Consider the following 13627-nt stretch of genomic DNA (forward strand, 5'->3'; position numbering starts at 1 on the left):
TCGGATCGCAAATCATCGAATCAAGGAATTATCGATTTAGAATTACGACTATGGTTTGAAAAAATTCATGGCTCTCAGGATAAGAGGTCTTGAACAAAATTAAAAAAGGTTATAGCTAATTGAGAAAAAAAAAATTGGACACGGTTGATGCGACTATAGGTCTCCCTAAAACGGTTCCTAAGGTTTGTTACTGGAAATGATAAACCAAAAAATACAGTCCGAATCGAATCGAAAAAATCAAATGTCGTAAATTTCATTCATTCAGTGGGTAATGCTATGATTATACCGAATGCAATATTTTTACAGCAAGATTAAAGCTCAAATGGTTTCCGAGTTGTGAATTCTTCGATATCCCCCTGTAAATGTAGTAATTACTCGCTTTGACAGGATCGATTTTGAAAAGATTGAATTTTTTTTTTCATTATAGCTTTTAATAGAGAAATCTTAGCTCTAGAATATTCTTCGAGAGAGAAGGAAATAATAAACCATTTTGAATATTTTGCAGCGTTTTTTTATTCAATTTTTGGATTTTAATAATTCCAAAACGTAAACTGTGGAACTTTCAGTGGAAATTAACTGTGTGAAAACATTTCACGGAGGATTAAAAATATGATTCAATCCAGTGTTCAATTTTTTGAGAAAAAAGGAAGTTGGTTATACGTTTCTAATACATGTATCAAAATAGCTCATTTAGCAGCGATAAGAAATTTCTAAGAAATTTTTTAGCATTATTTACAACCTAGAAAAGGTGGCAAAAATTCAACTAAAAATGGGTCATGTCTAAGGATCAATAAAATGGCTCAGTTTTTCTAAAGAAAGTTCTTTTTTAGTGCCTACCCTAATCGTCTGTTAAAATATGTTGAGCTCCAAAAGAGGCGGCAAAAATGTAAATTGCATGCGACAAGCAGACTGTAAAGCGATAAAACTGTGAATTTTGCCTGTTGCTAGTACCTACTTAGGGTATCGTACAATAGTAAGATGTATTTTGCGATAGAATTGTTCAGAACCTTTTCAGACTAGTCTTGCCAATATACATAATTGTTGTTTACAACTTCCAACAATAAACCTATACAAGCTGAAAGAGGGAAAGTTCTTACCCAAAAATGTTAACAGTTTACATTTTGACAACAAAAATTTTAAAAATTTTATCGACTATGCGGAACAAGCTTGATAACGGAAATAATTAAAACTTATAATCACGTGATGAGAAACGAACTTGAGATGACGTCAATTGGTGATGAACACGTTTCTTTGCGTTTAGAGTTTTGCTGCGAAATTAGTCATTTCAACAAAGAAATATGCTAGTTACTTTGAGAATCTTCTAACAATGCAATAACGGGTGTTCCAATACAAATGATACAATTAAAAATGGCAACACTGTGTATTATTTTTTGACAAGTTTTATCTTTCAGTAAGTCAGGTATGCTAAAATGTTTTGTCAAAATCGCTACAAAATTTGAGAAGAATTCATGAATGACATACTTCAGTTAATCAATTCACTATTCGTCGTATTGTAGACAAATTTGAAAGTGAATTTTCTTTATACGATTCAAGAGTACCAGTACGACGAAGAAATACGCACTTACAAGAGAATATTGATTTGGTCGCAGCAAGTGCAAGAGAAAATCCAAGCTGTTCTCAACAATTAAATCTTTATCAACAACAACATGGAGAATTTAAAGGAATGAATTGGATTCACTACTGGTCCAAGAACTGAAGTCATTGGACCACCAAAAATGTTTATTTTCTGATTTTGCTCAACTTGAAAATGATGAATAATTTCATCTGAAACTTTTCACAGCGATGAAGATCATTTTCGGTTGACTGGAGTGATGAAAATCCACACGAAAATTTTAAGGATTTTTTTAGGAAAATGGTCGGAGATGATAGTTAACGGAAACGATACGATTGAATGATTTTTTTTTTTCTGTTGTTGAGAATAATCTGGAGGATATTCGGTTTCAACAAGATGGTGCTACATGCCATATAGCCACTTAACAATAGAATTATTGAGAAAACAAATTTGGCGATTAAATGATCTCAAGAATGTTCTAGTTGATTATTCTCACAGATCGAGTGATTTAACACCTTGTGGGGATATATCACAAGTTGATGCTGATATTCCAACAGCTAAGCAATAAAAAATCAACATTGATGATGTACTATTGATTAAATACAACCAAATTCATATGGAAAACTGATTAAAAATCATTATTTTTCTTACGTAATGCAATTTTTCGAATACAAAAAAATTCTCACTGAATAATTAGTTTTTTTAATTCTTGTCATCACTACCAGAAAACTCTATACATCTCACGAATCGTTTTATCATTCGGTAAAATCATAGCTACCAAATAAACAGATTAACCTTTTCATTCTTGAATACATATTCCACAATGATTGGTTGTCTAGACATGAAAAATATCTATTATTCACATAATGGTATTGGGTGCAAGGCTTTTTCAAAGTATTTTTGATGGTTTCTAAAAAATTGAAATATTTTCCATGTAGGATGAAGTAATCAATCATTATATGAAGTTTGCAGTGTTTTCGATAACCAACTTAATTTAATTAGTTTCCAAGGAAAGCTAACAAATATTCTTATTAGAGTTTTATGGAATTCACCAGAAAATACAACTTAATTTTCTCTATTTTTCGAATTATTCTTTTATAGTATGCAATTGAAATATCGGGAAATTTTTATTTCATCAGAAATGTAAAAATAATCTCGTTTCTTCCGTGAGTGAGATGAGAAAGCAAGTTTTCGTTATTTGTTCTTAATAATCATTTATTTTGGAAAATGAATAACCACCACATGTGAGCTAGATTTGATGGACATTGAGGAACATGAATCTTCTAAGCAGAAAAAGGAATTATTATTGAAATTACTGCCAATTAAAATTAAAAGTTCATCAGTTATAAGTAATAAACTGATTTTTTTTCAAACTTTAATACCGTTTATCTTGAAAACGAAGCTTGTAGTCCAAGAAAATGGTCAATGAAATACGAATTTTGAGCTTAAAACTTGAATTTTCGATATAAGTTACTTTGAAGCATCTAAAAACGAACTGTGAAAGGTTTTTTTAAATTCACCCCCGAAAAGGGGTGAAAAAAAAATAAAAAAAGTGGTTTTTTTGAAATTTTGGGGAAATGGTAAGTGTTAGAAAAAAAAGATTCGAATAAAAGTTGTAGAGCGTAAAATTTTACATAAAAATGTTCTCAAAACTGTTTTTCCTAAAATTGAAATTAACTGAGATAGGGTAGCTAGAAGCTAGGGGATGATAACAGGAACTTTAAAAAATCATAAGTTGTTGAAAAATTGAAAAAACTCATAATTTTTTTTTTAAATTACTTATATGATTATAAACTTTAATTCTAGAGGAAATTTTTTTTTTTTTAATTGTTTATGAAAAAGTTATAACAATTCAAAATTTTTATTTTCAAATTAAATCAACTTTAACTGATGAAAATATTGTTTTTTTTTTTTAATAGATTAATATTTTAAGAAATTGACCATACGCGTTGAAATTTAATTTTTACCTGTTCTTTTCAAGCAGGTATAAAATAATTTACCTGGTGAAAGATATTGTGTGGCGGCGACTTTGCTTTTACTACCGACTTCGGTACCTCATGCATGGAAAATACTGTATTACATCAAATTTTGGAGTCGATCTGAATCAAAAAACTTTTTTTGGCGAAAAAATATCCAAGATTATAGTCTTGGTTTTTTCGAAAAATACGACCGATCGAATTTGAACTTTTTATGGTGTATTTAGATAGTTTCGAGGATGTACATTCCGAATCAGGCATCGATTTCGATCAGAAAAATTTGTATACACATTTAAAGCACTATTTTTCTACAAAATTAGCCATATCTCACATCTGGGAAGTGCTAGGAAGAAACCGATGGTAGATGTATATTCAGAATCGAAAATTCTGCATGTAACCAAATTTTGAACGTGATCCGCCGCCAATTTTTTTTTCAAGAAAACACCCACAAAAGAAGTCTGATATGGTACTCAAATGAAAGGTCTCGTTGGGAGGAACTCAAAAATGGTCTAACTTTCGATCTGGGATCAACGGTTCTCGAGTTATAGAAGTTTTTTGGGATTTAAAAAAAATTAAAGAGTCTGATATGGTACTCAAATGAAAGGTCTCGTTGGGAGGAACTCAAAAATGGTCTAACTTCCGATCTGGGATCAACGGTTCTCGAGTTATAGCAGTTTTTTGGGATTTCAAAAAAAAATTAAAAAGTTTGACATGGTACTCAAATGAAAGGTCTTGTTGGGAGGAACTCAAAAATGGTCTAACTTTCGATCTGAAATCAACGGTTCTCGAGTTATAGCAGTTTTTTGGGATTTCAAAAAAAAAATTAAAAAGTCTGACATGGTACTCAAATGAAAGGTCTCGTTGGGAGGAACTCAAAAATGGTCTAACTTTCGATCTGGGATCAACGGTTCTCGAATTATAGCGGTTTTTTAGAATTTCCAAAAAAAATTAAAAAGTCTGATATGGTACTCAAATGAAAGGTCTTGTTGGGAGGAACTCAAAAATGGTCTAACTTTCGATCTGGGATCAACGGCTCTCCCAACGAGACCTTTCATTTGAGTACCATAGCAGACTCTTTAATTTTTATTTTAAATCCCAAAAAACTGTTATAACTAGAGAACCGTTAATCCCAGATCGAAAGTTGGACCATTTTTGAGTTCCTCCCAACCAGACCTTTCATTTGAGTACCATATCAGACTTTTAATTTTTTTTTGAAAATTCTTAAAAACTGCTATAACTCGAAAACCGTTAATCCCAGATCGAAAGTTAGACCATTTTTGAGTTCCTCCCATCGAGACCTTTCATTTGAGTACTATATCAGACCTTTTTTGTAGGTGTTTTCTTGAAAAAAAAAATTGGCTGCGGATCACATTCAAAATTTGGTTATATGCAGAATTTTCGATTCTGAATATACATCTACCATCGGTTTCTTCCTAGCACTTCCCAGAGGTGAAATATGGCTAATTTTGTAGAAAAATAGTGCTTTAAATGTGTATACAATTTTTTCTAATCGAAATCGATGCCTGATTCGGAATGTACATCCTGGAAACTATCTAAATACACCATAAAAAGTTCAAATTCGATCGGTCGTATTTTTCGAAAAAACCAAGACTATATATCGGGTGTCCCAAGGTGAGTGGCCTATTAGATTATAATGGAAACTATTGATGGTAAAGATTTCAAATTTTGTAGATAGATATTTGGCCATATAAGGTACATTTTTAAAATACATTCACATTTCCAGTGTTGCCGGATGAACGACAATTTGGCAACAACTTTGTTATTTTGAATGGGACATCCGGTATTTCTATTTTTTTTATGATACTCCATAAAATATTAAATCTATTCACTCTTATTTTTTCATCCCTATCTTCAACGGTTTTTGAGTTATTAATTATTTTTCGAAATTTTAGATCAAATTGGCGTATTAAGAAAATGACTCTAGTTCGCTCAATATTTGAGATTTAAGTCAGAAATTTTGCAAGTCGTTAGATATTGATCTGATCTGTGTCACTGCATTTGAATTATGGTCGTCAATAATACAGGACGGACCAAAAAAAATCATCATTTGCCAAGTTACAAAATTGTAAAAAGTCTATTTTTTCAAATTAGACACCTAGTATATTTTTCAATTTTTGGAATCAGTACAACACACTCTACAATTTTTCTATTCACGTCCCTATACCTATCTCAACTGGACTCCGAGTTATATGCGTTTATTAGAACTCACATTGATTCAATAAGCGTTAATTTCTTTTGTATTGTTATTTTCTCTATGTCGTTCATAGATCGATATATCAATGAATCAGTTCAATCCATAAATGTCAAAATAAACAATTATTGCCTAACAGGTGTTTTGTTCCGAGGTTTTTCTATAAATAATGGCTCAAGAAAGATATATACATATAACGCATATAACTCGGAATCCAGTTGAGATAGGTATAGGGACGTGAAAAGGAAAATTGTAGAGTGTGTTGTACTGATTCCAAAAATTGAAAAATATACTAGGTGTCTAATTTGAAAAAATAGACTTTTTTACAATTTTGTAACTTGGCAAATGATGATTGTTTTTGGTCCGTCCTGTATTATTGACGACCATAATTCAGAAGCAGTGACACAGATCAGATCAATATCTAACGACTCGCAAAATTTCTGACTTAAATCTCAAATATTGAGCGAACTAGAGACACTTTCGTAATACGCCAATTTGATCTAAAATTTCGAAAAATAATTAATAACTCAAAAACCGTTAAAGATAGGGATGAAAAAGTAAGAGTGAATAGATTTAATATTTTATGGAGTATCATAAAAAAAATAGAAATACCGGATGTCCCATTCAAAATAACAAAGTTGTTGCCAAATTGTCGTACATCCGGCAACACTGGAAATGTGAAATTATTTTAAAAATATACCTTACATGGCCAAATATCTATCCACAAAATTTGAAATCTTTACCATCAATAGTTTCCATAATAATCTAATAGGCCACTCACCTTGGGACACCCGATATAACCTTGGATATTTTTTCGCCAAAAAAAGTTTTTGATTTAGATCGACTCCAAAATTTGATGTAATACAGTATTTTCCATACAGAATTCCTATTTGCAATCAGTTCCTCCCTAGACGCCCCCAAAATTGAGTTATTTCGAATTTTGTGGTAACGTTATCAAGGGGGTTTAGTCTGCCATCTGGTGGTATAAATCTGAGATTTTTAATATGGATATGCTTGCCCCACAACCATTTTTGAGTTCCTCCCAACGAGACCTTTCATTTGAGTACCATGTCAGACTTTTTATTTTTTTTTTGAAAATTCTAAGAAACAACTATAACTCGAAAACCGTTGATCCCAAATCGAAAGTGAGACCATTTTTGAGTTCCTCCCAAGGAGACCTTTCATTTGAGTACCATATCAGACTTTTTAATTTTTTTTGAAGATTCTAAAAAACAGCTATAACTCGAGAACCGTTGATCCCAGATCGAAAGTTAGACCATTTTTGAGTTCCTCCCAACGAGACCTTTCATTTGAGTACCATGTCAGGCTTTTTAATTTTTTTTTGAAATCCCAAAAAACTGCTATAACTCGAGAACCGTTGATCCCAGATCGAAAGTTAGACCATTTTTGAGTTCCTCCCAACGAGACCTTTCATTTGAGTACCATATCAGACTTTTTAATTTTTTTTGAAAATTCTAAAAAACAGCTATAACTCGAGAACCGTTGATACCAGATCGAAAGTTAGACCATTGTTGAGTTCCTCCCAACGAGACCTTTCATTTGAGTACCATGTCAGAGTTTTTAGAGTAAATTATTTTATACCTGCTTGAAAAGAACAGGTGAAAATTAAATTTCAACGCGTATGGTCAATTTCTTAAAATTTTAATCTATTAAAAAAAAAAATATATTTTCATCAGTTGAAGTTGATTTAATTTGAAAATAAAAATTTTAAATTGTTATAACTTTTTCATAAACAATTAAAAAAAAAAATTCCTCTAGAATTAAAGTTTATAATCATATAAGTAATTTAAAAAAAAAATTATGAGTTTTTTCAATTTTTCAACAACTTATGATTTTTTAAAGTTCCTGTTATCATCCCCTAGCTTCTAGCTACCCTATCTCAGTTAATTTCAATTTTAGGAAAAACAGTTATGAGAACATTTTTATGTAAAATTTTACGCTCTACAACTTTTATTCGAAACTTTTTTTTCTAACACTTACCATTTCCCCAAAATTAAAAAAAAAACACTTTTTTTGTTTTTTTTCACCCCTTCTCGGGGGTGAATTTAAAAAAACCTTTCACAGTTCGTTTTTAGATGCTTCAAAGTAACTTATATCGAAAATTCAAGTTTTAAGCTCAAAATTCGTATTTCATTGACCATTTTCTTGGACTTTTGTTAGGATATATGTGTATAGGATTTTTTCATGAAATTAGTTGTTCTATCCAACGTCTAAGTTATTGTACTAAAATCTAGACCATCCTCTATATTAGTCATTTATTATTATGAAGTTTGCTAGAAATATTTTATTCTCGGATTTTTAGCTTTCATGTTCCTGATTCTCTTGGAAGATCAATGGAACACAACATACTAATTTTGCACACAATCACAAGCTCTTTCTCAATCCAATGAAATGTTCTGAAATGCAGATTGGCGGATTTTTTCATCAGATTTTTTAGATACCCCACATTCTTAAAACGTAAACTGCTAAAATTGTAGAGTCAAAAGAATGAATACTACGTAATCGCTATAGAATCCAATAACATGATATTGATGACTTTTCATTTTATAAAATTCATTGTATATTGAAAAAACAACAATAATAATTTTCAACAAATTTTCTCAATTTTTTACAAAACTATAGAAACCGGTTTCGATATTCAAGTGTGGTTCTGGAATAAAGTATTTCAAAAAAAAACAGAATATAACGCGGTGATACACAAAAAAGAACGTGTCGTATAATTTTCATTATTCTCGATTTATGTGTATGTATATCCCATCCGAGATCCAATCTTATATTTTCTTTTCAAACATCTTCAATCGTCATTTCACTAAGAATAATCTGACTTTACGCACTTGGTTTCAACAGGAACAATCGAATAAATATTTATTGAGATAGGAACGAAAGACAGATAAAACAATTATATCTCCGACAATATTTATTGTTCTTTAAATTATGCATATTCCATTGAGAAAAAACACTCTAGTATTGAAAAATTTCGGTTGAATTTTTGCTATTATCTAGTAGTTTTAAAACGAATTCGAAAAACTGTCTATTTCTAACGCTGAATTTTTGACCGATTCTGAAGAGGATACATAACATAGTTCAACCGAAATAGAAACTTTAAGAGCGTGTTTACAGTTTTTTATTTCCGGTGATAAAGGAGCACCAGATATTAGCACCTCATCAAAGAATTCACCAGTATCGCTTCTCCATAACAGAGATACATCAAACCGAGTAATGGGCATCGTTCAAAATTACAAAAATTGCAAATTATACAAAATATTCACAACTCATGAAAACTACTAATTTTATAGATGCCACTCTTTCGTGAAGAAAATTATATGAGTGCATTAAAATTTTGACAGTTTAAGTCTTGCAATGGGGAGAATATAAAAAAATCCGTCCATATTCTTCATGAAAAGCTATTTGAATGAAATTAGTTTCTGAAATGAAATTGAAAAAAAAAGAAACATCACAAAAAATAACAGCATAAATTTTCGTTAAGTGTTCGAGAATTATTTCTCCAAAACATAGGTAAGCTTATTTGACACGAGTTCAGTTTATTTAAAACGATCCAAGATATTGCACATCAGATATTTACCATTTTTCAGAAATAGCCCAATACAAATTAGAATAATGGACTATGGATACAATATTTATATGTTCATCATTTTTGTAATTTCATTTCATGAAAAATTGTAAATTGAATTTACGAATAAAAAAAACTCAAAAATAACTTGTATATGTGACTTTTCTAAATGTGATGGAACTTTGGAATACGAACTGAGAGAATCAAAAAGACATGATGTAATAGTGCCAGAAGTGGAGTAAATTCAGATAACAAATAGTTATGAAAATGGGCCTCAATATAGACTAGAGAAAAAGGGGTTCAAAAAACAAAATTGTTAATGTGACTGAGCAGTAACAAAAATGTTTTTCGCATAGTCTGCATTGGCATTTCCTAATGGATACCGACTCCTTTTACTCGGACATTATATGAAAATCGATTCATTACTGATGAGTTATCTACTTCTAGCTTGAATTTCAATTATTTGCGATTAGCATTCAATTACTTTTCGAGCGCGAACAGAGCCTAGAATGTACCGAAGCAAAAATTTATTTTAATTAAATAGACTTAATTCCAAGAAAAAAATAGTCAAATTCCTATAAACAGCTCCTAAAAGCAGAATAAAGTATAGTATTTCACACGGCGCATAAAAAAATTCAGAAAAACGGGATTTTCCAAAGTTTCATTTAGGGTGAAATTTAGATCCTTTGAAAGTGGGCAGTTTTTCAAATACTGAAATTATATAAACTTTTTTGACGTTGTAGTTTCAATAACACACTTGAAGCTTTCTAAAAGAAAATTGATAGAACAATACAATATTAGACGTTTATGGAAAACTAATCATAATTTTCAGCTGAAAATTTGCATTTTGGGGTTTTGAGGTTATGATCTTTCTCCCTAAAATAATTTCAACTTCCGGTTATACCGGAAACCTTTTTTCCATTGGCACACCCAGTATATTATTGCATCATTAGATAGCTTTTTTGATGACAATTTCGGAAATATCCATTCCTTAGGTAAAAACACAACGGTTGATGAGGAATTCTTATGGAAAAAATGGTGGCGATGGGGGATTTTTTTAAATTTTTCGACAGAAAGAGCTTTTTTCGGAATTTTTTTTTCGATTCTGCAAAAACGTAGTATTATAAGACTGCGGTTTGGACCAAAAATGTACAGGGTCAGAAGATCATGAACTTGGACAACTCAAATTCATCAAAACTAAAGATTTTCAAATCAGAACCTATATTTTTTTTATTTCAGTCGATTCTACGAACAAAAATAGTGGGCAAACTTGGGCAAACCCTATACCTAAAATGAATACTTTGAGAGTTATCGAGGAAGAACTTTAAATGAGGAAAAACCGCAATTTATAATTGCGTGGAGAAGTGTGTGACTTCCGGAAAACACAGAAAAAAACTAAAATTCGATGTTTCCATAACTATTTTCACGCATACAACTTCAAAGGGATAAGATTACTCAACTCTCCTTAATACCTAGTAGTAAACCAATTGAAGATAAGCCAAATCAAATCAAAGAAATCATCAAAATCTTTGGAAACATTCGTTTTGACAAAATTGAATGGAGAACTCGTGAAAAAACAGGAAGATATTCTGAATTATTTCAAGGAGTCTCATCAATATTTATCACTCAAATGATCTGTTTATATGTCTGCAAGTTTTTTTCAAATAAAACTGCATCTCATTTAAATCATATTGAAATTATCAAAAAAGTTTGCAGACATCATATGAGCGATAAATATTGATGAGACTTTTCAACCGAAAATATGCAGCCATTTCGAACTCCTCAAGAGAATTCAGATCAAGTTTTCAAGAATTCATTGAAAACTTATATCTTACAATTATCTTCTTTGAAAATATGATCTTAAGTTTAAATCATTGTAATAACGAAATTTTTCAACAAAAAAAAATTGATGACAAGTGGGGTATTTCCAAATTAGAATCTCATGAAGTTTATGAATATATGAAATAGAAATTGGAAATTCGCATTTAAAAAAACTAAGTGATATCGTGTTTCACTTCAGACCAGCCGTAGAGTCAGAAAATAATTCAAGCTTATGCGCGCAGTGCTATCGATTCCGTCAGAATTTCAATAATTTTCCTAACCCACCCTGTATATCTCAAACTAAAAAATTGTAAGGGATAGGTATTCACCCTACTGATTGGAATAACAAGTCTTTTTGAAATTGAAGAAAATATCTAACATGAAAACGATATATTTTCCTCAGAAGAAATGGTTTCCATCAATTGAAAACATTAATTCAGGAATATTAAATCAGAAAAAATAACAATGTTCAATGTAAGTTTCAATATTACACAACTTTTAATAATCGAGTACCTATAAAAAAAGGAAATGGTTAAATTAGAATCAGACCAAACACATACTTATTTGAATAAACTCATTCCTACAGAAGCATTCAATTGTATTATTCCAATGTTTAGATATGTATAAATTTCATGTTCTTCATACAAAACAATAAAAACGACCTTGACCTTGGTAGACAAACTATTTTTGCAGGTCTTTGAATGGCACATTAGAAACTCAACACTTCTTTAAAATAATGGATAAATCGTGTCAATTGTTATGTTCAATGTTTAATTATAAAAACTAATGAAAAAAGAAAAAATATAATTCAATGAACATCACCAAAAAAAAAAAACTATTAGGCCAAATCAATCTTATCTGCAAGATTTATAATTCCACTTTTTTTTTAAATTTCTGTTGTTCCTGGTATTATCTACTGTGACGGAATTATATTGTTGTATAATATCATAACATAGGCTAGTTTCGGCCCTAACAAAGCTCAAATAAATTTGCGACGTAACTAATTATTCTTATCTATATCAGTTCTTCTTAGCAGTGTTTGATCTCATTTATTTCAAAACAATGAAAATGAACCACGAAATGCTCATTCTCATCTTTAAAAATTTGTAAGTGAAATTTGGAATAACAGTTGAAAGAAATTTAAAAAAGGGAAATTAAGGCATTGACCCAAAAAATGATTTGAATCGAAAAAAAGAAATGTAACGGGAAAATATCAAACAATTATGGGCAAATTAGAATTGAATATTCCATACTTCAAGCGCTTAGGATGAATGAGTTTGGAATTAATCAAAAATAAGAAGAAATTAGATTAGATTCAAAGAGAGCTTATTCGTCCCTTTTCACTCATAACCAAAAAATATTGAACATTTTAATATGTAATAACATAATGGAACAGTGGAAGTGCTTGTCCTAATTCAAACAAGAGTTGTTATGGAAATCTCAACAGAATATGAGTCATAAAACATATAAATGCAATGAAAATCATATTTGTTTTTCTAGAGTAGAAGAGGTTGAAGCAGAAGTAAAATAGGATTGCCTTTCAGTGCAATAATTCATGACTGAAAAAGTACCGCTACAATATATTCAAAAATTCTGATCAAGTTCTAACAAGAAGGAAACTGTATTATAGTTCAAATATTTAAGTACTTGTATCACAGAATATCCTTAAAAAAATATAATATTGTTCATGATTGATGCTTGATGAAGAAATGATGGCCGTTTGTACGAGTGTGGGTATGTACAGGTGCCATTGATAACCTGCCATTGATAAATTTACTAGCAATGCTATTGAGGCTGACCCGGATTGTGAGGCAAGTTGGTAGGGGGACCCGTTATGGTGGAGTAGTGGGGGGTGCCCAACATGTGATGTGGTGGTCCAGGACCTAGTTTTGGCCCATCTTCTGCTTTCTCTTCTTCTCTTCTTTTCAAACAAGCTGCCTTTGGATTCAAATTTCTTTCCCTAACTTGTTGCTCTAACGTCATTATAACTTCAACTGCCATATTAAGTATGCCAAGTTTTGTCTGGGGTTTATCCGTTTTCAAATGTGCCATACATATTCTTCCCAATTCCTTCAACGCTTCGTTTATGTCCCGAATACGTATTCGCTCACGAACATTGTTGGCCTGTCTACGTTCTTTTTCACGTACTGCCTTGTTGCTGGGATCGTCTATTTCTTCTTCTTCAGCGTTACTATACCTCCTCGACCTTTTGGAAGATTTTGATTGTGGCCCACTAGTCGAATTTGGTTGTATAACACTTTCTATTGAGCTGGATGGTTTTGTATCACTGTCTGGGGGTTCCTTGCGTTTCTTTGTGTTGTACGTTGCCCTTTCCACTTTGATTGGTTCTGGTAAGTGTGGTTCGGGAAGCGGTGGTACTGCGTATCCTAGAGAACTAAAATTAGGCTTACACATCTAGGATATGGTCCATCCTTTGCAGATTAAATAATTGA

General features: G+C 31.1%; 1 protein-coding gene across 1 annotated transcript; it reads right to left on the bottom strand.

Annotated features, from left to right (window-relative positions):
* Positions 1–11649: 11649 nt before the first annotated feature.
* Positions 11650–13589, bottom strand: LOC123685345 (protein daughterless-like). Its single transcript, XM_045625002.1, has one exon. It carries the CDS (start codon positions 13587–13589, stop codon positions 12960–12962), a length of 630 nt encoding a protein of 209 aa, XP_045480958.1. The 3' UTR covers positions 11650–12959.
* Positions 13590–13627: the final 38 nt, after the last annotated feature.

The sequence above is a fragment of the Harmonia axyridis genome, chromosome 7, assembly GCF_914767665.1.
Source record: "Harmonia axyridis chromosome 7, icHarAxyr1.1, whole genome shotgun sequence".
NCBI classification, from domain to species: domain Eukaryota; kingdom Metazoa; phylum Arthropoda; class Insecta; order Coleoptera; family Coccinellidae; genus Harmonia; species Harmonia axyridis.